Source organism: Budorcas taxicolor, chromosome 2 (assembly GCF_023091745.1).
Source record: "Budorcas taxicolor isolate Tak-1 chromosome 2, Takin1.1, whole genome shotgun sequence".
NCBI lineage: Eukaryota > Metazoa > Chordata > Mammalia > Artiodactyla > Bovidae > Budorcas > Budorcas taxicolor.
In genome coordinates this window covers 10,190,262-10,212,472 of record NC_068911.1, presented here as the reverse complement: position 1 = coordinate 10,212,472, position 22,211 = coordinate 10,190,262, and the positions used below count along the sequence as shown (strand labels likewise).

At 52.4% G+C, this 22,211-nt stretch overlaps 1 protein-coding gene across 1 annotated transcript; it reads right to left on the bottom strand.

Moving 5' to 3' along the window:
* Window positions 1-1,697: 1,697 nt before the first annotated feature.
* NCF1 (neutrophil cytosolic factor 1) lies at window positions 1,698-16,678 on the bottom strand. Its single transcript, XM_052654769.1, has 11 exons — window positions 16,589-16,678; window positions 11,998-12,078; window positions 8,848-8,923; window positions 8,531-8,696; window positions 7,473-7,528; window positions 6,283-6,405; window positions 5,420-5,527; window positions 4,453-4,570; window positions 2,732-2,839; window positions 2,052-2,194; window positions 1,698-1,825 (listed from the first exon to the last, which is right to left on the bottom strand). Exons 1-11 carry the CDS (start codon window positions 16,658-16,660, stop codon window positions 1,698-1,700), a joined length of 1,179 nt encoding a protein of 392 aa, XP_052510729.1. The 5' UTR covers window positions 16,661-16,678.
* Window positions 16,679-22,211: the final 5,533 nt, after the last annotated feature.

Sequence of the window (22,211 nt, the reverse complement as noted above, 5' to 3'; positions counted from 1 at the left end):
CTTGGTTGTCCAGTTTATTTGTTTCATCTAGTTTGGCATATAATTGTCCAAAGCAGTCCCTTCTGATGCCTTGTATTCTATGGTATCAGCTGTAATATCTCCTCTTTTGTTTCTGATTTGAGTCCTCTCTCTTTTTCTCTTGCTGAATCTAGCTACAAGTTTGTCAGTTTTGTTTATATTTTCTAAGAAGCAGTTCTTAGTTTCACTGATCTTTTCTATCATCTTTTCAGTCTTCATTTCATTTATTTCTGCTCTAATTTTTGTTCCTTCCTTCTTTCTGCTAACTTTGGGCTTCATTTGTTCTTCTTTCTTCTAGTTCCTTGGGGCGTACAGTTAGGTTGTTTGAGACTTTTCTTGTTTCTTGAGGTAAGCATTTATTGCTAAGAACTTCCCTCTCAGAACTGCTTTTACTGCATTTCATAAATTTCGGTATGTTTCACTTCCGTTTTCATTTGTCTCAAGGTGTTTTTGTTTCTCTTTTGATTTTTTCTTTGACTCATTGGTCATCTGTAACTTGTTTAATCTCCACATTTGTGAGTCTTCCAGTTTTCTTCGTGTAATTAATTTCTAGTGTCACACCACCATGACTGAAAAAAATGTTTAATATGACTTCAATCCTCTTATATTTGTTAAAATTTGTTTTACAGTCCAATATATGATTTATCTTGGAAAACATTCACTGATTTTCTGGGTCAATGACCTGTCCCATAATGTAAACAGAGTGTATTAAAGTCCTTTCCTATTATTGTATTGTCTGTTTCTCCCTTTGAAAGTGAAAGTGAAGTCGTGTCTGACTCTTTTGCGACCCCATGGCCTGTAGCCTACCAGGCTTCTCGGTCCATGGGGTTTTCCAGGCAAGAATAGTGGAGTGGGTTGCCATTTCCTTCTCCAGGGGATCTTCCCGACCCAGGGATTGAACCTGGGTCTCCTGCATTGTAGGCAGACCCTTTACCGTCTGAGCCACCAGGGAACACCCTTTAGGTCTGTTAATATTTGCTTTGTATATGTTAGTGCTCCTATGTTGGGTGCATAAATATTTACAAATGTTAAATCCTCTTATTGGATTGACCCCTTTATTGTTATAGGATGCCTTTGTCTCTTATTACAGTCTTTGTTACAAAGTCTGTTTTCTCTAAGTATAGCTACTCCAGCAGTCTTTTAAGTTCCTATTTGCATGAATGTCTTTTTCCATTTCTTCCCTTTCAGTTTATGGTATACCTTTACATCTAATGTGTGTCTCCCTAAACCTAAATTACAATTATTTTGGCATTCAAAGTGTACACAAAAGGTCAACTACAGCCCTGACCCCCACCCCCACCCCTTCTACCCCGCCCCGCCCCAGCTGTGTCCACTCTTCTTCAGGACTCTTCTGCAGTGAGGCCCGAGTTCAAGCAGGCAGTCTGTCCAGGCTGGCGCTTCCTCTTACACTTGGCCTTGTGCAAACTTGGCCTTGGCCAAGGCCAGAAAAGTTCTTGCAACTTCCCCAACAGAGCTCACAGCCTCCAGTCCTAAGTCTAGAAATATCAAGGGTGTTACCCGCGGTGCAACTTTTCAAAGCATCAGTTCCCTCCAAGCAACGTTTATTAAGGGTATCGAACAGCTGGGTGGGCGGGGCCAGGGGCTGCTAACTCAGGCTCTATACACGTATATACAGGTTTAGGGGCTGGGGCTGGGGAGAGCATCACGTGGGGGCGGCCTCAGACGGCGGAGGCCAGCTTCCGCTTGGTGCTCTCGCTGCAGCGGTGCAGGATGACGTCTGCGCTGGGCCTGGGGGGCACGGCCGGCTGCGGCTTGGGGCGCTCGGTCTTGGGTTGCTGCTGCTCCTCTGCGGATGGACAGCACCAGGTGAGGCCCGCCCCACCTGCTCGGCCTCGCCTGCTCGGCCCCGCCTCGCTTCACTTTTCGGGCCCCACACTCATGGCCCCGCCTCCACCGCCCGGCCCCGCCCCAGACCCCGCCTCCATCACACAGCTCCGCCTCCATCGCCCGATCCCGCCCCAGGCCCCGCCTCCATCGCCCGGTCCCGCCCCCAGCCCCCGGCCCGAACTCACTCTGGGCGCTCCGGGAGCTCTGAGGCCCGAGCCGCTGGTGGCGGCGCTGCTGCATAAAACGGACGCTGTTGCGCCGATAGGTGTCCTGGCTGAGGCGCTTCCGTGACCGCTGGTGGATGCTGTGAGCGTTGCGGATGGACGACCTGGATCCAGCAGGATGCGGGACTTCGGTTAGCGCCCCGCGTACGCACCCTTGCCGCAGCCCTACCCGAGGGGACTCATAGCCAACCCTGGGGTCCAACGACTAGGCCGAGGAAGAGCAGTCGGTGGAGGGAGTCCTGCCCAGCCCCGATAGGCATGAAGGCCACTGCCCCTCCCCGACACGGACCCCCTGCCCTGACTCAGAGCCCAGGCCCTTTTCTCACCCGCCTTTCCCCGCCGGCCTTCAGCCTACCCCCTCTACTGGAAGCCCTCCGGCCTGCCCCAACCCTCAGGAGCCATCCCAAGGACGGTGGGCATCGGTGCCCCCACTTCCATCTCACAACCCTGCTTCCCTGCTGCCCTTGTGCCGGCCCCACAGTGTAGGAGGGCACTCCAGCCTTCGCTCGGAGAGAGGGCTGGCACCCCGTCTCCCCCGCCCTAGCACTGTCAGCCTAGGGCCTGGACCACAGAGGGAAGCCGTGGTACACCCTCCTCAGCCCGCCCAGCCTGCCCCCACTGCCCCTGGGACCCTTGCTCACCTGCGGGGCGGCGCCCCCCGGCTCTTGATCTGGCTTTGGGCCTGGACTATGTCCTGCCCTGCCTTCTGCAGGTACATGGATGGAAAGTAACCTGTGACTTCTTCTTTCCTGTAACAGAGGCAGCCCCTGAGGTCTGGGCAGTCGCGGCGGGGGGTGGAGCCTCAGATAGGGGGGTCAAGGGTCCCTTAGGGTCATCTGAGGTCAAGGCAGCTGGGAGGTTGCAAACACAGCAGCCAACACCAGCCCCTGCACCTGTGTGCCTCAGTTTCCTCATGGGTGTGACACAGGCCTTCCTAGTTGTGACGCTGAGAAGAGGAGCGCAAATTAGCAGATCCAGCTCTCCTGGGACAGGTGTTTGCTATGAAACCTCTGCAATCTTGTATTTGTCAGTTTTTTCTCTTATATAAGGTGATGGTCTCCTGTGTCCTAAGAAATCTTTGCCCACTTCCAAGTCGACAAGTTCCCTTACGCTTTCTTCCAAAAACTTCTTAGTTTGGGGTTTTGTGCGTGGTAAAACCTGCGATCCATCCCAAATAAAGGTGTATGGTGTGAGGCAGGGTCAAGGTTCATTTCTCACCACCCCTCCCAGGGATATCCAGTTGTTCCTGCACCATTTGTTGAGAAGATTTTTCTTCCCATTCTTACTACTATGTTTGGGAGTAAAAAAAAAAAAAAGTAGTTTTTGTATGCTACAGACTTAACTCAGTAAGACTCATTCTGCTTGGCTGGTGGGAGAATCACAAATGCCTCAGGAGTGCATGATGGGGGTTCACTGAATCTGAGTTTTTAAAACTAATTCACTTTGCTGTGCAGCAGAAACTAACACAACATTGTAAAACAACTTTCACCAATTAAAATAAAAAAAGTTGGAGAAATCCTGTCTCAAAGTCTTCAGTGGAGGGCCACGCCTATGAGGGGTATTGTGGCCACAAGCTCATGGGAGTCACGGATGGGCGCTGTGACTCCAGGCTTGGCAATCATGTGTAAGACCCCAGGACTCTGCTTTCCCCAGCATCAGGAAAAACTAGTATTCTTACATTCATTTGAAGGAATGAACAGATGAAAATTACAATGACGGATTTAAGAGGAAAAGGGATGACAGGGTCTGCTCCAGCAGCCGTCAAATATAATAATTCATTCAGGGACTTCTTCTGGTGGTCTAGTGGTTAAGACTCTACCTGCCAATGCAGGGGACACGAGTTCTATCCCTGATCCACCACTAAAGCACTGCTAATGCCTGAGCACCTGGAACCCGGGCTCTGCAACAAGAAGCCACCGCAAGGAGAAGCCCGTACACCGCAACAAAGAGTAGCCCTGGCTCACCGCAGCTACAGAAAGCCTGCGTGCCCCAACAGAGACCCAGAGCAGCCAAAAGTAACAAATAAATCTTTATAAAATGGTATTGTGTTTTTTAAAAAATATTAATACAATTAATTGTGTTGCTGGAGAATGAATATATGAACTGGTCGGGGGACGTGACTCCAAGTCACAAAGGAAAGAAGTGCCCACTCAGACAAGGACACCGAACCCTGCGATACAAGCAGGCTGGGATGGAAGCAGTCTGCTTCCAAAATGGAAACAGCCCAGAGAGAGGCAGTGGCGTGTCCTACCCAGAGTTACAGTCAGGTCAGCACTGAGCCCGCACAGGTCCAACCTTGGGCCAGGCTGACTCTCAGGACAGGTGCAGTGGGAGGGAGAGAGGGAGGGCACGACTCTCCTACCTGATGACCCACCAGCCATCCAGGAGCTTGTGAATGACCTCAATGGTTTCACCCTCCTGCAGGGACATCTCGTCCTCCAGTACAGCAGTGTAGGCTTTGATGGTGACGTAGGGCTCACCTGGAGGGGGAGGGGCATAGTGAGGAGGTCCGCCCAGCACATGGCTCCCCACCCTTACCCTCCTCTCTGGGCCTGGGGCTTCCCCCAGCTGGAGCTCAGGACACCATCTCCTCCAGTTCTCCCACTCCTCCTGGACTTCTGTCCTCTGCCAGCTCTATAAAGGGGAGCTCGCCCACTCCCACTCACTGCCATCCACACCAGAGGCCAGGAGCTCCCATGACCCCAGAGACCTGGCCAGCCACCTGCACACAAGGAGTGGCCAGACAGGAAGTGGGGAGGAAGAATACCCGTCCAGTGGCACTTGAGCCATCACTCCAGCCCACTGTTCACATGTGGGGCTGCCACCCCTGTGTACACGTCTTGCCCAGTTTTTAAAGAGAAGCCACAAATCCACATAAAATTGTAAACTCTTTCTATTAATATTTGAAGATATGGGCAGCCAAAACTTTTTTAATCACACCCCACATGGGCCCCCTCCAACCCAGCGGCTACCCATTTTCCCATTCTAGTCAGCCACGATACCCCCACCTCCAGGCAGCCCTCCTTCCTGAGCCTCAGGTTGGCTCACGGTATCGCTTCCCACTGGACCCAGTCCCAGGCTGGCAGCTACCACATATCCAGGATTGACCTCATCACCCTCTCTCCTCTATTCTACCTCCTGGGTCCCCCGTCCTGACCAAAGGCACCACCTCCTGCCCCAACCTAGACTCGGGGGTGTCAGCCCTGCCTCCATCTCTGCCCAAGCCCTCAGTCATGTCTGACCCCAAAGCAGTCACTCTGGCTCCTCAATATTCCTGAGCCCCTCCTGCCCCTCCTCCCATCCCTGCAGCTGGGGAGGGCAGCAGGTACCTGCATAGTTGGGTTCTGGGTCCTCGGCTTCATCAGGACTGTCCAGAGGCTCCAAGTAGGACGCTGGGACCCAGCCACGCTTTGTCTTCATTTGGCAGAACCACCAGCCTGTGCCAGGGATATGGGGCAGTAAGCCTGGGTGGGTCTGGGAGCCTCCCTCAGCCATCACCGGGTGGGGAGGGGTGAGGACAGTCAGACACAGACACGCAGACATCCAACACTCGCATTCAGACTGATTTGTGTGTGTTCAGTCGCTCAGTGGTGTCCGACCCTTTGCGACCCCCTGGGCTGTAGCCTGCCAGGCTCCTCCACCCATGGAATTTTCCAGGCAAGAATACTGGAGCGGGTTGCCAATTCCTACTCCAGGGGATCTTCCCGGCCCAGGGATTGAACCCGCAGCTCTTGCATCTCCTCTATTGGCAGGCAGATTCTTTACCATTGCGCCACCTGGGAAGCCTGTCACCTTCACCACATTCCATGCCAAAATTACACACACCGGCACACAGAGAACCACAGAACTACAGCTCAGAAGCCACTTCATAGGTGTGATGAGAAGTTCGCCTGCCCACCCGGCTGTATCCCGCAGAGATGCTCCTTCTCGCCCGGAATGTGTGCAGATCCCCAGAGCCGCCAGGGGGCGCACTCTCAGAGAGAAGGCGATGCCCCCCGCCCCACCCCCTACCCCCGCTCCGCCCAGTGTGGGGAGGACAGTCAGGGCCCCTGAAGGAGCCCGAGCCCCGCTGTGGGCCAGGCGGGGACGAGGCCCAGGGCTGCTCTCCGGGCGGGCAGAGCCTTGGTGGGGGCTTGTGGCCCAGGGCCCGGGCACCAGGGGAGGGAGGTCCAGGCGGGGTGAGGAGGCTGACCGCTCTCGTTCTTCTCCACGACTTCCACCACGTCACCCGTGGCCAGCGCCATCTGTGAGCTCGAGCCCTTCTCGTAGTCAGCGATGGCGCGGTACGTCTGCAGGATGATGGGGCCCGTGATGTCTGGGCAGAGAGAGGGCAGGGTGAGTGGGCACGGTGGGCGCCTCCTCCCGGCTCTCCCCTGCTGGCCCTGCGTGGATCGCTAGGACAGGAACTTATGTCCTGTCCCCACCCAGCTCCAGACAGGCCGGGGGTGGACACGCCCTGTGTACTGGAAAGCAGCGGAGACAAGCTAGGCTTCGCAGCCCTGCACCTATTCAGCACCTTCTGTGTGCCAGACACCAGCCGCACACTTTACACACGCTCTCTCTCATTTGATGAGGTTTGCAAGCAGCCTTTCTCAGCATTAATGTGCACAGGGGACTTTCCTTGTGGTCCTGTGGCTAACAGTCCATGCTCTCAATGCAAGGTCCCTGGGTTTGATCCCTGATCAGGGCACTAGATCCCACACGCTGCAACTAAGAGTTTGCATGCCTCTACTGTGCTGCCAAATAAATAAATACATATTTTTAAAAACCCTTTAGCGTGCAAACAAATCACTCAGGGATCTGGCTGAAACACAAGCACTGATTCCATAGGTCTCGGGTAGGACCTGAGGGTCTGTATTTCTAACCGGCCCCCAGGTGATGCTGCAGCTGCCTGTTAAGCACTGACTTGTATCCACCCCTACCACCAAATTCATATATTGAAGTGCTAATCCCCAGTACCTTAGAATCTGAGTGTATTTGGGGCCACTAAAGGCCACTTTTGCTCCCAAATCTGATCATTCATTCAGCCAGAACATTTCCTGGCTGTCGGAAGCCAGGGTCTGTGCTTGGCACTGCAGCCACAGAAGTGAGCTCCCAAAACTCCAACTATTTTTTTTAAACTTTTTAGCCATGCTCCACAGCATGTGGGATCTTAGTGCACCAACCAGGGTTCTAACCCACTCTCCCTGCATTGGAAGTGCAGAGTCTTAGCCACTGGACACCAGGGAAGTCCCAAGACCCCAACTCTTTAGTGCAGCCGCCAAGATCCTTCACAGCTATTCTCATCTCCTGCTCTTTTCCCTGCATACCCCAAGCTCAGGGTCCCCGGTCGTGTCAGCAGTCCCTGAGGGTGACCCCACAGGGCTGCCCCCAGCCTCTTACCCGCAGCGTTGCTCTTGCCGTCTTTGGGCATCAGGTATGTCTCTGGCTTTTTCACCCTGCAGCAGAGAACAGTCTGGGTTAGACCACTGGGCTTCCCCCTGGGATGCTCAGAACAGACCTACAGAAGAACTTCCCAAGACAGTTCCCAAAAAGAACGTGGGAAATGGGGGCCGCCGCAGAGAGAAGGTAGTGGCTGGACTGGGAGGAAGGGGCTTTGAAGAAAGAAGGAGCTGTTCAGAGCCTGAGGGGGTTGCCCAGCTTCCTGCAGACCCAGAGGAGAAGGCTTGTAGCCCAGCTCCCTTCTGCTGGAGCCTCGAGAGAGAAGCCAACGGGGGTGGGTGCCTTGTCCCTCAGGGGCCGAGGGGAGCTGCCCTGCCTGGGACCAGGGTTGTGTTCAGGGGTCCATAATCACTAGCTGGAGTGCTGCTGTCTGTCTATGGCAAACCCTGTCCTCCAGGTGTCCCCTGGCACTCAGTACCAGCGAGGACAGAGAGAGGGACCTTCTGCAGCACATTCCCCTGAGATCTCACTCAGCTTCTCTGATGCCGTTCATGCAGGGCCCTGTGTCCAGGAGACCCCTAGGGCGAGGGCAGACAGAAAATGAGGTGGCAAAGGAGAGGAGGGGCTTGAGACACGCTCAGGAATGAACAGAGGCCACCAAGCCCCATATCCTCTCAGGGGCTCCTCACTTCCCAGTTTATAAGCACTCTCCCAGGCACCCACTACTGCATCTGGGCCTCAACACTGGGTCACAGTTGGGGAAGCTGCTGTCAGAAGGCTCCAGGTCCCATGGCCAGGCAGAGATAGGACAAAGACTGAGGACCTAGGACCCCCAGCCCGGAGTGCCTCCTCCACCCCACCCCCAGCATCCTGAGGCTCAGAGGATGCAGGTAGAAGCCTGGCTGGGATGCTGGGGGTGTCTTCCTTCACTTTCTCGCTGTGTGACTTTGGGCAGGTCGCTTGCCCTCTCTGATCCTCAGGCTCTTCCTGTGGAACATGGGGAAATCCCTGCCCTCTCCAGGTTGAGCCAACCACCCCTTCCCTCTCCCACCACTCACTGGCTGTCTGTGGGGAGCTTGAGGTCGTCGGGGCGCACCTTGAAGAAGTTGAGGAGGTGCGGGCAGCGGGAGATCTTGACAGGCAGGCTCATGAGTGCGCTGCAGTACTCGGTAAGAGTGCCCTGGCGGCTCTCGGCCACCCGCTGCCCATCAAACCACCGCGGGGCTGGTGGGACCAGGGAAGGACACCAGAGGACCAGTGAGCATACTTGCAAGGTCAAGTCCGGAGACGGTGGGAGTGGAGGGGACAGTCAGAGGGCAGACAAGGGGATCCGGGGCAGGGGAGCCCACCCAGCTGACTCAGCCCCACTCCTCACCTGGCAGGTGTGGGATGATCCTGTTCTCTGGGTTGATGTCCCCCGCCTCAATAGGAAACATCTCCTTTAAGATTTTCTGGACAGAGAAGCAGATACGGAGGAATCTGTTTTATTAGAGCACTGTAAAGGCACAGAATTGGACACAACCTAAACACTTTCCAATAGCTGGGGCTAGAAGCTGCAGTCCAAAGAGTCGGACGCAACTTTGCAACTGAACAACAAGAAGCTTCTGGTGGCATCCTGGGTTCTTCTTTCTCTCCTGCCTCACATCAACCCACCAGCCAATCCTTTCGGCTCAGCTCCCCAAATCTGTTCAGAATCGGATCCTTCTCACTATGCCTGCTTCTGCCTGGTTTGATTATTACAACCTTCTTAGGTCACTGCCCCCTCTCTCCTGGTCTGTCCTCAATCCACCATCCAGAGGCCTCCTCTTAAAACCCAGGTTGGATCCTGTCTCTCCTCCGCTCCCTCCCTCCCTCCCTCAGAACGCTCCCTACCTCTCAGCTCACTCAGAATGGAAACAAAGGGTGAGTTATTCCACGCGGTGCCACGTGACCTGTCTCTGCCTGCCTTGCTCAAACTTCTCCTGCCACCACTCTCCCCCTGTTCCCTCCGCCCCAGCAGCCCTTGGAAGCTCCAAGCCCACTCCTGCCCCAGGGCCTTTGCATGTGTTATCCCCATTCTTCCCTCCCCCCCCCCCATGCAGATCAATAGCTCATTCTCTCACTCTCTCCCTCTTTCTCCTTCTTCAAGTCCTTGCTCAGCTATCTCCCCCTCACAAGGCCTCCTTCCTGACAATTGTCCCTCCTTCTCCCATCCTTCCCACCCCCCTTCCCTGCTCTATTTTGCTCCTTCTAAGGACCATCTAACATGCTATAGAAATTACTTATTTTGTTTGTTTTTTCTCGTCTGTTATCCTGACTTCTCCACTGGAACATAAGGTTTACAAGGGCAGGCAAGGATTTGCACCTGTTTCTTATACCTTTCAGCAGTATTGCCTACTAATCAAGAAGAATGTGCCTGACACTTAGTAGGTGCTCAATAAATAGTGGTTGGATGAATGAATGAGTCCACCAGGTAATAAAAGGGGCCTATCCTGGGATTTCAATGGCAGTCCAGTGGTTAAGACTCCATGCTTCCACTACCAGGAACATGGGTTGAATCCCCCAACAGAGAACTAAGATCGTGCATGCCACGTGGCATGGCCAAAAAGTTAAAAAAAAAAAAAAAGCAAGGGGGAGTTGCTAATCCTACAATCCTATGCTAATTCACTTCAGTCGTGTCCGACTCTGTGCGACTCCATAGACGGCAGCCCACCAGGCTCCCCCGTCCCTGGGACCCTCCAGGCAAGAATACCGGAGTGGGTTGCCATTTCCTTCTCCAATGCATGAAAGTGAAAAGTGAAAGTGAAGTCACTCAGTTGTGTCCGACCCTCAGCGACCCCATGGACTGCAGCCCACCAGGCTCCTCCATCCACGGGTTTTTCCAGGCAAGAGTACTGGAGTGGGGTGCTATTGCCTTCTCCAATAAAGCAGTTTAAATAGGTGAGATGAAGCCCCACGATGTATCATCATGGACTGGTCTCAAAATTGTAACCCAGTGACGGTAATAAGATTGAGAAACAGGCAAAATGCACGCTGATGGCATTCACCTACACCTCGGAAAGTGCGTGCTCCACCCGACTGTATGTTGTTCCTAGGCTTTGTGTGTGTGTGTGTGTGTGTGTGTGTGTGTGTGTGTGTGTGTGTGTGGCCACGTAGGGTAGGAGCTAATATGGGCTATGAGATGAAGGGAGGCTTCCACTCCTTTTGTAATTTTGATTGGAGGATAATTGCTTTACAATATCGAGTAGGTTTCTGCTGCACAACATGAATCAGTCATAATTATATATGAACTGTGTGTGCTTAGTCGCTCAGTCAGGTCCGACTCTTTGCAACCCCATGAACTGCAGGCCTCCAGCCTCCTCTGTCCCTGGGGATTCTTCAGACAAGACTACTGGAGTGGGTTGCCATTTCCTTCACCAGGGGATCTTCCCAACCCAGGGATCGAACCACAGTCTCCTGTATTGCAGGCAGATTCTTTTTTTTTTTTGTCCCTCCAATGCAGGCAGATTCTTTACTGACTTAGCCACCAGGGAAGCCCAAGAATAGTGGAATGAGTAGCCTATCCCTTCTCCGGGGGATCTTCCCAACCCAGGAGTCAAACCAGGTCTCCTGCATTGCAGGCGGATTCTTCACCATCTGAGCTACCAGGGAAGCCCAGAATTATATGTATATATTTAAATATATATATCCCCTCCCTCTTGAGCAGCCCCATCCTTTTATTTAAAAGTCTTGTGCAAACAGCCCAGTGACATCAGCTGTGATTCCAGGTGCTGGTGTAAAGGCTGGATATAGTTTTTCTTCACATTTATCTGCATTTCACTTTAAATAATTCAAATAAGAGAAGTGCTTTTGTGGTCCCTCCATTCCTCTGACCTGTCTTAGACCAGGACCCAGCAGCCAAGCTCCACACACCATGACCCCCCCATAACCTCCTCCCAGTTTTGTCCAAACAGCCTCTGGTGCTGGGAACACTGGGGGATTCTCCCATGTAAACCCTGGTGATAACAGGCTCCCACAAAGCAAGAAGACCAGGTTCCATGGGTATCAGGATTATCCACCCTCCTTCCGGTCCGCCAGGGTCTTCATCAGGCCAGGGACTGTGAGTCAAAGAGCAAGCGCCTGGGATGACCCCTGCGGGGACAGAGCAAGCCGGGGGACCCTTGAGACAGCCCCCTTGAGTTCGTGCGCAGTGGGTGCAGAGTCTTGGTTTGGGAAGATGAGACTGTTTAGAAATGGATGGTGGTGATGTAGGGTGACATAGCGAACACGCTTCATGCCACTGGCTTGTACACTTAAAACAGGTGAAATGGTAAGTGTATGTTACGTATATTTTCACAATAAAAATCACCTGAAATGTTTTCTTTAAATTAAAAAAATATAAGGCCGACAACACTGTAAGTCAACTATACCTCAATTTAAAAAAAAAAATGCCCCCTTAACTGTGGGCTGGGAGGGGAGGGGGTTTCCAAGTTTGCCTCCCCGAAGGCAGAGCTGGGGCTGGGCGTGGTGTCTCCCCTTACCCCCGACCCACACACAGGGCACTCACGTGGAATTCGTAGATCTCGGTGAAGCGCCGATAGACCACCTTCTCAGACAGGTCGTGCCATTTCACCAGGAACATATAGACCTAGCGGGGAGGCAGAAGCAGGGGACCTTGTTCAAGCACGCATCTGGGCAGCCCCCACCCACGGTGGAAACCCACAGGACTGGGGGGTGGGAGGGAGAGTGCTATTCGGGGTTACCTGGGCCATAGAAAGAGCACCAAGTTCATGGACCCCAGGGCAAATTAACTCTCTCAAATTAACTCAAATTTCTCTCCGTAAACTAGAGGTAAAAGCAGGACCTCACCACTAGGGCTGCTGTGAGAGTTAACAGGAGGTAAGACACAGAAAGGGCTGGGCTCAAATAACAAAACGCAACACAACACAGTAAGATGTTGTGTGGCTGGATTTATATGAAATGTCCAGGGAGTTCCCTGGTGATCCAGAGGCTGGGACTCTGCACTTTTACTGTTGACGGCCCAGGTTCAGTCCTAGGTCAGGGAACTGAGATCCCACAAGCCAAGGGCACAGCCACAAAATAAAAAAGAAAAGAAAAGAAAGAGATGTCCAGAAGAGACAGATCTATCGAAACAGAAAGTAGATTTGTGGTTGCCAGTGGCTGGGCGGGGTCAGGGTAGAGGGCCCGAGGCTTGACTGGGAAAAGGATTTCTTTGGGGTGATGAAAAATAACAGATTATAGTGATGATTGTGCAACTCTGTGAATGTACTGAAAACCACTGAATTATGCAATTCACATAAGTTAATCACATGGCATAAGAACTGTGGTGGTTTAGTCTCTAAGTCGTGTACGACTCTTGAGACCCCATGGATTGTAGCCCACCAGGCTCCTGTGTCCATGGGATTTTTCAGGCAAGAATACTGGAGTGGGTTGCCATTTCCTTCTCCAATATCCAAAAAAAACATTATATAAAACAAACATACAAAAACTCAATACGGAAAAATAAGCCTGTAGACACAGTTAAGAGAACACCACTCAGCCACACAAAAGAGCAGACAACTGATATTTGCAACCACGTGGATGAATCTTAAAAGCACAGTGCTGAATACAAGAAGTCAGGCATGAAAGGCTACATACCGTTCCACATCTGTGACATTCTAGAGTGACCTCAACTAATTCAAGGTGGAAAAAGACACCTTTAATAGTTGCTTCTAGGGGCTGGGAAGGAATGACTGGAACATGAGATGGAGTGAAGGTCACGGTCAGCATTTCGATGAGAGTTTGGGTTCTGTAGGGACTCTCAGGGTCAAAACTCAGTAAATGTATCTCTAAGATTTGTGGGTTTCATTCTACACAAATTTTACATCAAAAGAGAAAAAACTATAAGCAAATGCTTAACTCTGGCTGTGATATGCCTGCTGAAATATTCAGGGCAAAGTGTACTGATATTTGTGCTTTGCCTTGAAGTGGATCAAAAATAAGATAGACTGATGGGTGGATGGATGGTTGGCATCATAAAACAAGTGCTACAGGTAACATTAATGGAAGAATCTAGTTAGTGAGCATATGACTGGTTAGATTTTTTGGTTTTGTTCTGCTGCAAAATTTTTTCAATTTCTCTCCGTATTTGAAGTTTCTCAGAATAAAATATTGGGGAATCAAAAGAATAGCTACCCACTAGGGAAGATTAAAATACTCTACAAAATTAGATAGTTGTGAGAGCTGGACAACTTATAATATACCAAAAACCACACTGCACTTTAAATGGGTGAACTTGCTAATATTTTACATATTTAGAAATAAAGTTGAACCAACAAGGATTTTTTAACTTTAAAGTGGAAAACAAACAAAACCAAATGAACTAAACAGTATATAAAATGGGTAATAATCTAACTTTTTTTTAATGGAAAAGACTCCAAGTAGCTTTTAGTTATAGCACTGTCACTGTTCTCAGTCCAAAAGGACAAAAACAACTGCAGAGAAAACTTAACTTTGACTTATTAGGTTAGTAGGTTTATTGTTAACAGTGGCGTGGGAGTAGTGACTGAATACCTTAGCAGTAGGTTTATTGTTGACAGCAGTGTGGGTGTAGTTACTCTGAAACAAATTTATATTTACTTTAGAATTGAGCAGAGGAGTAATACACTAATCTCCTTGGGACCCACTGTTCCCACAGTGAGAGAAAGGAGCTATAGATATAAAACGGTGAGAGGCAAGAATGATACGACATGGCTGTTTCCCCCAGTCTGTCCACTGAAAAGGCAGTCACGCGCCATGACGCCTTGGTGGCAATGAGCACACCTAGCTTCCAGATTTTGTGTTCTAATATCACTCCCACTAAAGAACCAGGGTTCTTTACTGAAATAGTTGAGTCCAGGCCTAAGGCTGAAAGAGTCCAGGTTAAGCTGGACCACCTTGTGCCATAAGAACGGATTCTGGTGCCCTCTCCAAAAAAAAAAAAAAAGTGCTCAAAGAATGACATGATATATCCCCAAAAGAGCACAGAGGCCAACCTGAAGGAGCTCCCAGTCACCAAATCTGGAACATTCTGAGCATCAAAATAAGAAATAATAGTAATGGACTCTGACCCACTGAATCCATGGATCCATACGGACATAAACCAGGAAGAAGGGAAGACACAGGAAATGCACTCAGGAGGACCAGTAGAGTTTAAAGCTCATTATTTGGCAATCATGATCGTCATTTGATTCAAGCAAGAGTCATCCAGTTTCTGTAAGGCACAGGATACTCACATAGCTTTCCATAACCTCCCCCACGGGTTCGTTATTAATTCTGTTGCTCGTTGTAGTCACTAAGTTTTGTTCACCTCTTCTGCAACCCCAGTGACTACAGCCTGCCGGGCTCCTCTGCCCATGGAATTCTCCAGGCAAGAATACTGGGATGGGTTGCCATTTCCTTCTCCAGGGGATCTCTTCCAGACCCAGGAATGAAACCCACATCTCCAGCATTGGCAGGTGGATTCTTTACCACCGAGCCACCAGGGAAGCCCAGTTATGAATTACAAAGGGGGAAACAGGAGCTTTACAGCAGAGAAACTTGGAAGACACACTTAGGATTTAGTGATCAAACATCACTAATATAGGAATAAATAAAAATCGCCTGATGGGATCAAAGAGAAAAACAGAGAGTCACTTCCGGGGTGTCCTTGAATTATTGGGATCTAAAGTGAAAAGTGAAAGTCGCTCAACTGTGTCCAACTCTTCACAACCCCAGGGACTATACAGTCCATGGAATTCTGCAGGACAGAATCCTGAAGTAGGTAGCCTTTCCCTTCTCCAGGGGATCTTCCTAAGCCAGAGATCAAATCCAGGTCTCCTACATTGCAGGTGGATTCTTTACCAGCTGAGCCACACGGGAAGCCCAGAAGACTGGAGTGGGCAGCCTGTCCCTTCTCCAGCAGATCTTCCCAACCCAGGAATCAAACCAGGGTCTCTTTCATTGCAGGCAGATTCTTTACCATCTGAGCTATCATGGAAGCCATTGAGATCTAAGGAAGTATCAAACCTGTCTCCGGCATTGCAGGAGGATTCTTTACTCGCTGAACCATTGGAAAGTCCCTAAGAGGTATCAGAGACACCAAAATTGAGGGGCGTTCTACAAAATAACTGGTCCCATCTCTTCAAAAAGTCAAAATTGAAAAGGACCAAGACTGATTAAGACCAATCCAGGTTAGAGACCACCAAAGAGACGTGGCAACTCGAATACACAGGATAACCTGGATTGGATCCTGGGCCTGGAAAAAACGTCCCTGCCGAGGGACAAGTAGGACACTTGCTGAAATCCTAATACAGTCTGTGGGATGCACGACAGTGTTTTATCAAGGTTAATTTCCTCATTTTGACACCTTTGGTTATGTAAGAGAGCGTTCTTGGTTTTAAGAAATACACACTTGTAATATTGGGCGGGTAAAGAAGCACAACGTCTCCAAATAACTGTCAAACGATTCAGAATATATATATTTACAGAGAAAGGAGGGAGGGACAAGGGAACAGAGAGAGACACACACAGAAAATGCGGATGAAGGAATACTGGAGTAATTGGCATTTTCCCAGGGCAACATTTCTGTAAATCTGAAATTATTTCAACATTAAAAGTTAAAAAAAGACGAAAGGTCTCCGCATATACTCTGAATGCAGCCCACATGCTGTTTATAACGTGGATCCCTCTCTGTTCTTCCTCTGGGCTTGGAGACCCTATAATGATGGGTGGGGTGGCCGGGTCTGAGCGAACACTTCCCCAGCTCCCCGGGGGCAGGAGGGGGGACTCTTTGAGTCCCTGCGGTGGTGTCACCCTACAGGAGGGGCCCAGACTCTGATGTAACTGATCACCACCAGCGCGCCTTCCCGGGGACCCCTCGCGGAGGGCCGGCAGAGACACGTGCCAGCGGGGAGAGCAGGGAGTGGGGCAGGGGCGGGGGCCGCACATCATCTGAAGGGCTCACATGGACTGCGGCCCCAGATAGGCGGCCTGAAGCCGGGGGACCCGGAGTCTCGGCCACGACCCTGCACCCTCTCCCCTCGGGCAGGGAGCCCCGGGGCTGTGCGGGGACCCGCACGTGCGCCACCCACCCACCCCCAGGCCTGTCCCAGCGCAGGGCGCTCCCGGCCGGTACTCACGTAGTGCTGGCTGGGGACGAAGCGCTTCTCGAAGCCCAGGAGGGCAATGTGGCGGATGAAGTGGTCCCCCATGGCTCGGCTGCGCGCGGCACCCTCTCCTCCAGGGTGCTCAGGGGTTGGGACTTAAATTGGTTGGAAAGAGGAAGTCGCCTCGGTCGCGGAGGGCCCGGGGGGAGGGCGGGGGGAGAGGGGAGAGGAGGTGGCAAGAGGGGGTAGGGAGAGTGCAGAGAGGGCTCCGCTTCTTCTTTCGTTTTCTGGGATTCCTGGGGCTCCCGTGGCGGGACGTGGGCGGCCACACGCACGCAGGTGTTCAGGAACACTCTGGCCCCTGTCCTCCCTGTGGCCTCTAGGGCCCTACAGGTGGAGTGCCTGGCTCCTGGCTCTCTCCTCCTGGCTCCCTCCTCCTGGCTCCTCCGCGCCAGCCGCGTTGGCTTATCTGTCCTGGGAACTCCCCCAATACTCGCACCTCAGGGCCTTTGCACGCCGGTTCCACCTGGCCCATCTCCGGCAGGCCTGTAACTCCCACCCTCAGTGTCTGCAAGTTTCTCTTCTGAGAAGGGCACCTCTTCCGAGAGACTGTCCTTGATAACCTCACATAAAATAGCAACACTTCATGGGCCCCTACTCCTCTTTCCCCCCCTTTTTTTTTCAGAGCACTGACCACTGTTTTATTTTATTTTTGCAATGTCCTTCCCGACCAGATTGTGAGCCCGTGAGAGAAGGCTCTGGCCTGTTTTGACATGGGCTCTGGCCCCAATGCCCCAGAGCTGGTGCCTGGCATGCAGTGGGCCTTCTGCAAGTATTCAGATAGTAACTGCATTGCTCATGGAGTGATGAATCCTCCAGGGAAGTGTGTGCAAGCCTCCCGTGCACACCCTGGGTGAGCGTGACTGAGAACAGTGGTTGGCAGGCAGACTAAGACCCGATTCAAATCCTGGTCAAAGAACGGCCCCTCAGAGCCGGCTTGGTTTCCTCCTGAGTGAAAGGGGACCCTCATCTCTGCTGAGAATGGGGAGAAGGGGATTTGGGATGCAGGGGTGAGGGAGGAGCAGCTTGCTGGGAGAGGATGGGTTGTTGTTGTTCAATCGCTCAGTCATGTCTGACTCTTTGGGACCCCATGGCCTGCAGCATGCCAGGCTTCCCTGTCCTTCAACTACCTCTTGGGATTTGCTCACACTCATGTCCATTGAGTCGATGATGCCAAAGCCTGTGGTGCTTGGCCAGGGAGACATGGGGCTCCAGGAGCTCAGAGGTTATAGGGCTGGTTCACGGTCACAGAGCAAGTGGTCTCAGACCCAGGAAATTTGACTGCAGGTTCAGGTGGGCAGGGTCACTGTGTGGCCCAGACTCTCAGATTCCAAGAGGGAGAGATGGTGGCCAAGGCCGTCAGCGCTGGGAGCACGCTGAGAGCCACGGGTCTCCCGGGACCACCAGGGGCAAGGCTCGACGTTTGGCAGGGGCTGTTATCTTGGAAGGTCGGGGTCCATTTCTTTCCTCTGCTCTGGAAGAGTTGTTCAGCAGGTCCCCTCTAGACACTGCTGCTCCCCAGTCACCCCGAGGTCACCAACCCTGGGTGTGACCAGCCTTGCCATCCTTGCTCTGGTCATTTCCACTTACACAGCTGGGATCTTCCTGCATAGAAGGGTGCACAGCTCAGTGATGGGAAAGAACTGCCCCACACAAAACGGGTGAACCTTCCAGGCACAATGTGGGGATAGAGAAGCGGACAAAATGCCCCTCCTGCAGAATGCCATTGACCCCAAGCTCCAAACCTGCCCAGGCCAGTCACTGGGGTTGGAACCCAGGGTGACCTCCAGGGGCAGGGGAGGGGGCCGGCAGTGAGTGGAGGGGAGCCAGAGGCGGCAAGTGATTCGCTCTGTTGCTAAGGACGCCAGTTCCACAAGTGCGCTCACTTCCTAAAATTAGCCCGGCCCTAGGCATGTTGAGTTTCGTGCACAGCCCTTCTCTGTGGGTTCCTTTTACCGCAACAGAAAGTTGGAAGCAAGAGTAGACTGAGTGGGGTCCCATGATGATGGCAGTCCTCCCTTGAACCCACAGCACACGGCACTTGGCTCACAGCTGAGTGATGGTCCTTTAATCATTCACTAAACGCCCCCTCCCTGAGGGATGCTCAGCTTGTCTCTGGTCTTCCCCATCTCACGTGGTGCTGCCTTGCGGGCCCCGCACTGAGGTCAGACTCTTGGTGCCGCTCACCTGGGAAGGGCAGAGGAAGTGGCAGGTGGGGCTGGCTGCAAGCGGTACCCCCTCCCGGGCACCAGTCCAGGTCACAGCCCGCCACTGACTTCCTTTCTTCTCAGAAGTCTTTCCACTCTTGCATAACTGCCCGGCCAGACTGCCCTGTCCTGCAGAGACACCAGGCACGACCCAGCGGCCTGAGCCGTCAGCTGCCACCTCTCCACTTCCCTCCTGCGGTCTCCCCGAACCCCGAACCTCGCCTTGCTTCTCACCACACCCGGGGCAGAGAGGAGGGGACCAAAGTACGAAGCGCTAAAAACTCATGTTTACCTTGTAAGACTTCCCTAAGCAGGCTTTTTGTCAGGATAAGATAGGATTTATTTTAATGCATGGATGAAACAAGTGACCAAATGATTAATTTTTTAAAAATTAGCAAAACTAGAAAGAAAAAGAAAGATAAAACATACAAACAAAAATGAGCAAAATTAGACATCATTAATAAATAAAAGTTTGGGTTTTTTAAGGTTTTTTTTTGCAGAAAAAATGAAATTGAACTAAACATTCTAAGATTTTAGCTAGCATTATGCAGCTCTTGTTATATACCCCCCAGGTATTAGAATACCAGAGCTTGTAGGATCCCCAGAATGGATAGTTCGGGAGTTTGGGATGGACATGTACACACGGCTGTATTTAGAATGGATAATCAACGAGGACCTACTGTAGAGCACAGGGAACTCTGCTCAGCCTGGATGGGAGGGGAGTCTAGGGGAGAATGGATACTTGTGGATGTATGGCTGAATCCCTTTGCTGTCCACCTGAAACTATCACAACATTAATGTTAATCAGCTATACTCCTATATAAAAGAAAAAGTTTTTAAGTTAAAAAAATAAAGTGATTATTGATAGGTACGTAAAAAATAATAATAATACCAGAGTCCCTAGAATCTCCCCCACCCACTTCCCATCAACGGCTAACAAAGGACTTAGCCTGGGTTAGGAGTGCCTTACACTTATGATCTGATCTCATCTGCACAATGAGACTCTCGGGAAGGCACTGTGATTTCCCCCACTTGATAGATGGGAAGACGGGTGCAGAGAAGTTAAACGGGCTGTCACCTCTGTGGAGCAAAAGGTTGGGTCTTGAACCTAGGCAGTCTGGACCCACGCTCTTAACCATCGGCCCCTGTGAATGAGTGATGTTGGGGGGCTCACAAGGGAGGAGCCAGACTTGGACCTCCCTGAAGAGAGAGGTTCTCACGACAGGCCTGACGGGAGGGGAGGCAGGGGTTCCTGGTCTGGCCCAAAGACCTTGGCCTCGCTTCAGATGCTGCCTTCCCCGGATGGACGTGGCTGGGCAGTCCTCAACCAGGAAACCCCCAAGGCTGGGCCACGGGGATGGGTCTAGCCTGAGAGCCTGAGGCCCAGGCAGTGCCCTCTGGGGTCTCCTGTCGGGCTTCCCAGGATGAGAGCACAGCAGCCCTCACCACGCAACAGTTCTCAGAGGCCAAGTTAAGCCTCCTGCCAGGCCTATGACGAAGGCCTTCTGGGTCAGCCCACAGGCCCAGGTCTCGCCTGGCGCCAGGAGGTGCAGGAGGGGTCCCTGAGCCGCTGGTTGAGGGCTTCCTTGGCCTTGAGGTTAGCTGCATGGGGTGGAGGCTTTGAAGGGCAAGCAGGTGCCTCAATGTGGATATGCATGCCACTAACCACCCGTTCCCAGGGGACCTCAAGTCTTCCTTCTCAGCAGATCAGACCAGGGACGGGCTCTGGCTGGGTTGGGGTGGGCCTTGCAGCCTCATCAGAAGAGAACCAGGAGCCTGTACTCAGCAGTGGAGCTAGGATACAGCTGGTCCACGCATCCTGCGAATTCCTTCTCCCCTGGGCCTGATGACACGGTCCTTGGCCTAGGGACACAGGAGCAAGCGCCGCAGACACCACAAGAGTCAGCCTGAGCCTTTGGTCTGCAGGAGGCCATGCATACACCAACTGCTGGCTGTGGGCACAGTGGCCTGGAGCCCAACTCACACACTGACCTATTCATACAGGGTTGGGTGCCCTTGGCAAGCTCCAAGCCTTTTTATCATCTGTACCTACTCCAAGGACTGTGGAATATTTAGGGAGGTCCAAGGCAGTTTCTTGCTGTTTAAGCTGGGCCTGGAATGAGGGAAATGTCAGGTGAATGAGCCAGTACTGCAGGCTGCTGGGGCAAATGGTGCAGGGCTCAGACCCAGGGCAGGCGGCCCATGTTCTCTGCTGGAGCTGTCGCCGGTGAGCTGGGTGGCTGTGTTTGGGGCAGCCCCCGGTCTAGCCCCGGGAGAGCTCAGCCTTGGCTATGCCCAGGGCCGTGGGGGCTTTCCCAGGCCAGGTTGGGGAGGATGGTAGACAGGAGCCAGAGCTCTAGGGGTGGGGCCAGGGCTGTCCCTTCTGCACTGTAGTGTCTGGAGGACGTCCTGATCCAAAGTGGGTTCTGGGCCAAAATCAAAGGGACTCTACCATTTGGTCCCACTCCAAAGCCAGGTCTTCCCTGGTGGCTCGGACGGTAAAGAATCCGCCTACAACGCAGGAGACCTGGCTTCAATCTCTGGGTTGGGAAGATCCCCTAGGGGAGGGAATGGCTTACCCACGGCCAGAATTCCATCTGGGCTGGAGAATTCCATGGGTGGAGCCGCCTGGCGGGCTGCAGTCTACGGGGTCAAGAGGAGTCAGACACAACGGAGTGACTTCACTACCATCTGGTCCCCTCCAGAACCGGGAGCCCTGGGGCCTGCCTGCACCCTGCCTGCTCCCACCCCACTTCCTCACTGGGGTGAGTCACGTGGCCAGTCATTTGAAGATCATCAACCATCAAGGCTAAATCCAGCTGTGTGCTACCGCCACAGGGGGTTTTGTGGTGAGCTCTTCTGAACTTGAAGCTAATTTCAGTAATGAGAAAAATCCCACCTCCTAAATTCCGTCATTAGGGCTGGGTTGCCATCGTCTCCCCCACTCCGCCCAGAGATTGTGCGAAGGCAGCTGGCAGCATGGCCTCAGTCCAAGGCTTGGCCATGGACTCGGCACCTCTGCCCCGTCTGAGGGGGTACAGGGCAGTGCAGACGCACAGGCCCGGGGTGAGGCACTGGTCAGACAGCGGATCTGCTTACAAGGGTGTCTGGCGGCGGCCCAGCTTGCATCAAGCACCAGGGGCAGCGAAGCCACTCCCCTCGATTGAAAGCTCCTCTCATGCAGGCCAACACTTGCTATGGCTTTCTGACCCTGCGCCCATGGGGTGGGTGCCTGCTCTGACGTAGCCTTTCTGCAAACCTGCACCTGCTGTCTTTCATTAAGGATTTTTCCTTGAGGTCTAGATTGGTCATTATAAAGGAGAGGACAGTTTGTCTAAATCACAGATGATGCAAATCTATAGATTCTTCGGGGATTTATCTGAAATCTT

Coding starts and splice junctions, on each gene's coding strand:
- NCF1 (XM_052654769.1), bottom strand. CDS start 16,660: ATGGGGGACCACTTCATCCGCCACATTGCCCTCCTGGGCTTCGAGAAG. Junction 12,079..16,588: donor TCGTCCCCAGCCAGCACTAC/GTGAGTACCGGC, acceptor CCTCCCCGCTAG/GTCTATATGTTCCTGGTGAA. Junction 8,924..11,997: donor CCGAGATCTACGAATTCCAC/GTGAGTGCCCTG, acceptor TTCTCTGTCCAG/AAAATCTTAAAGGAGATGTT.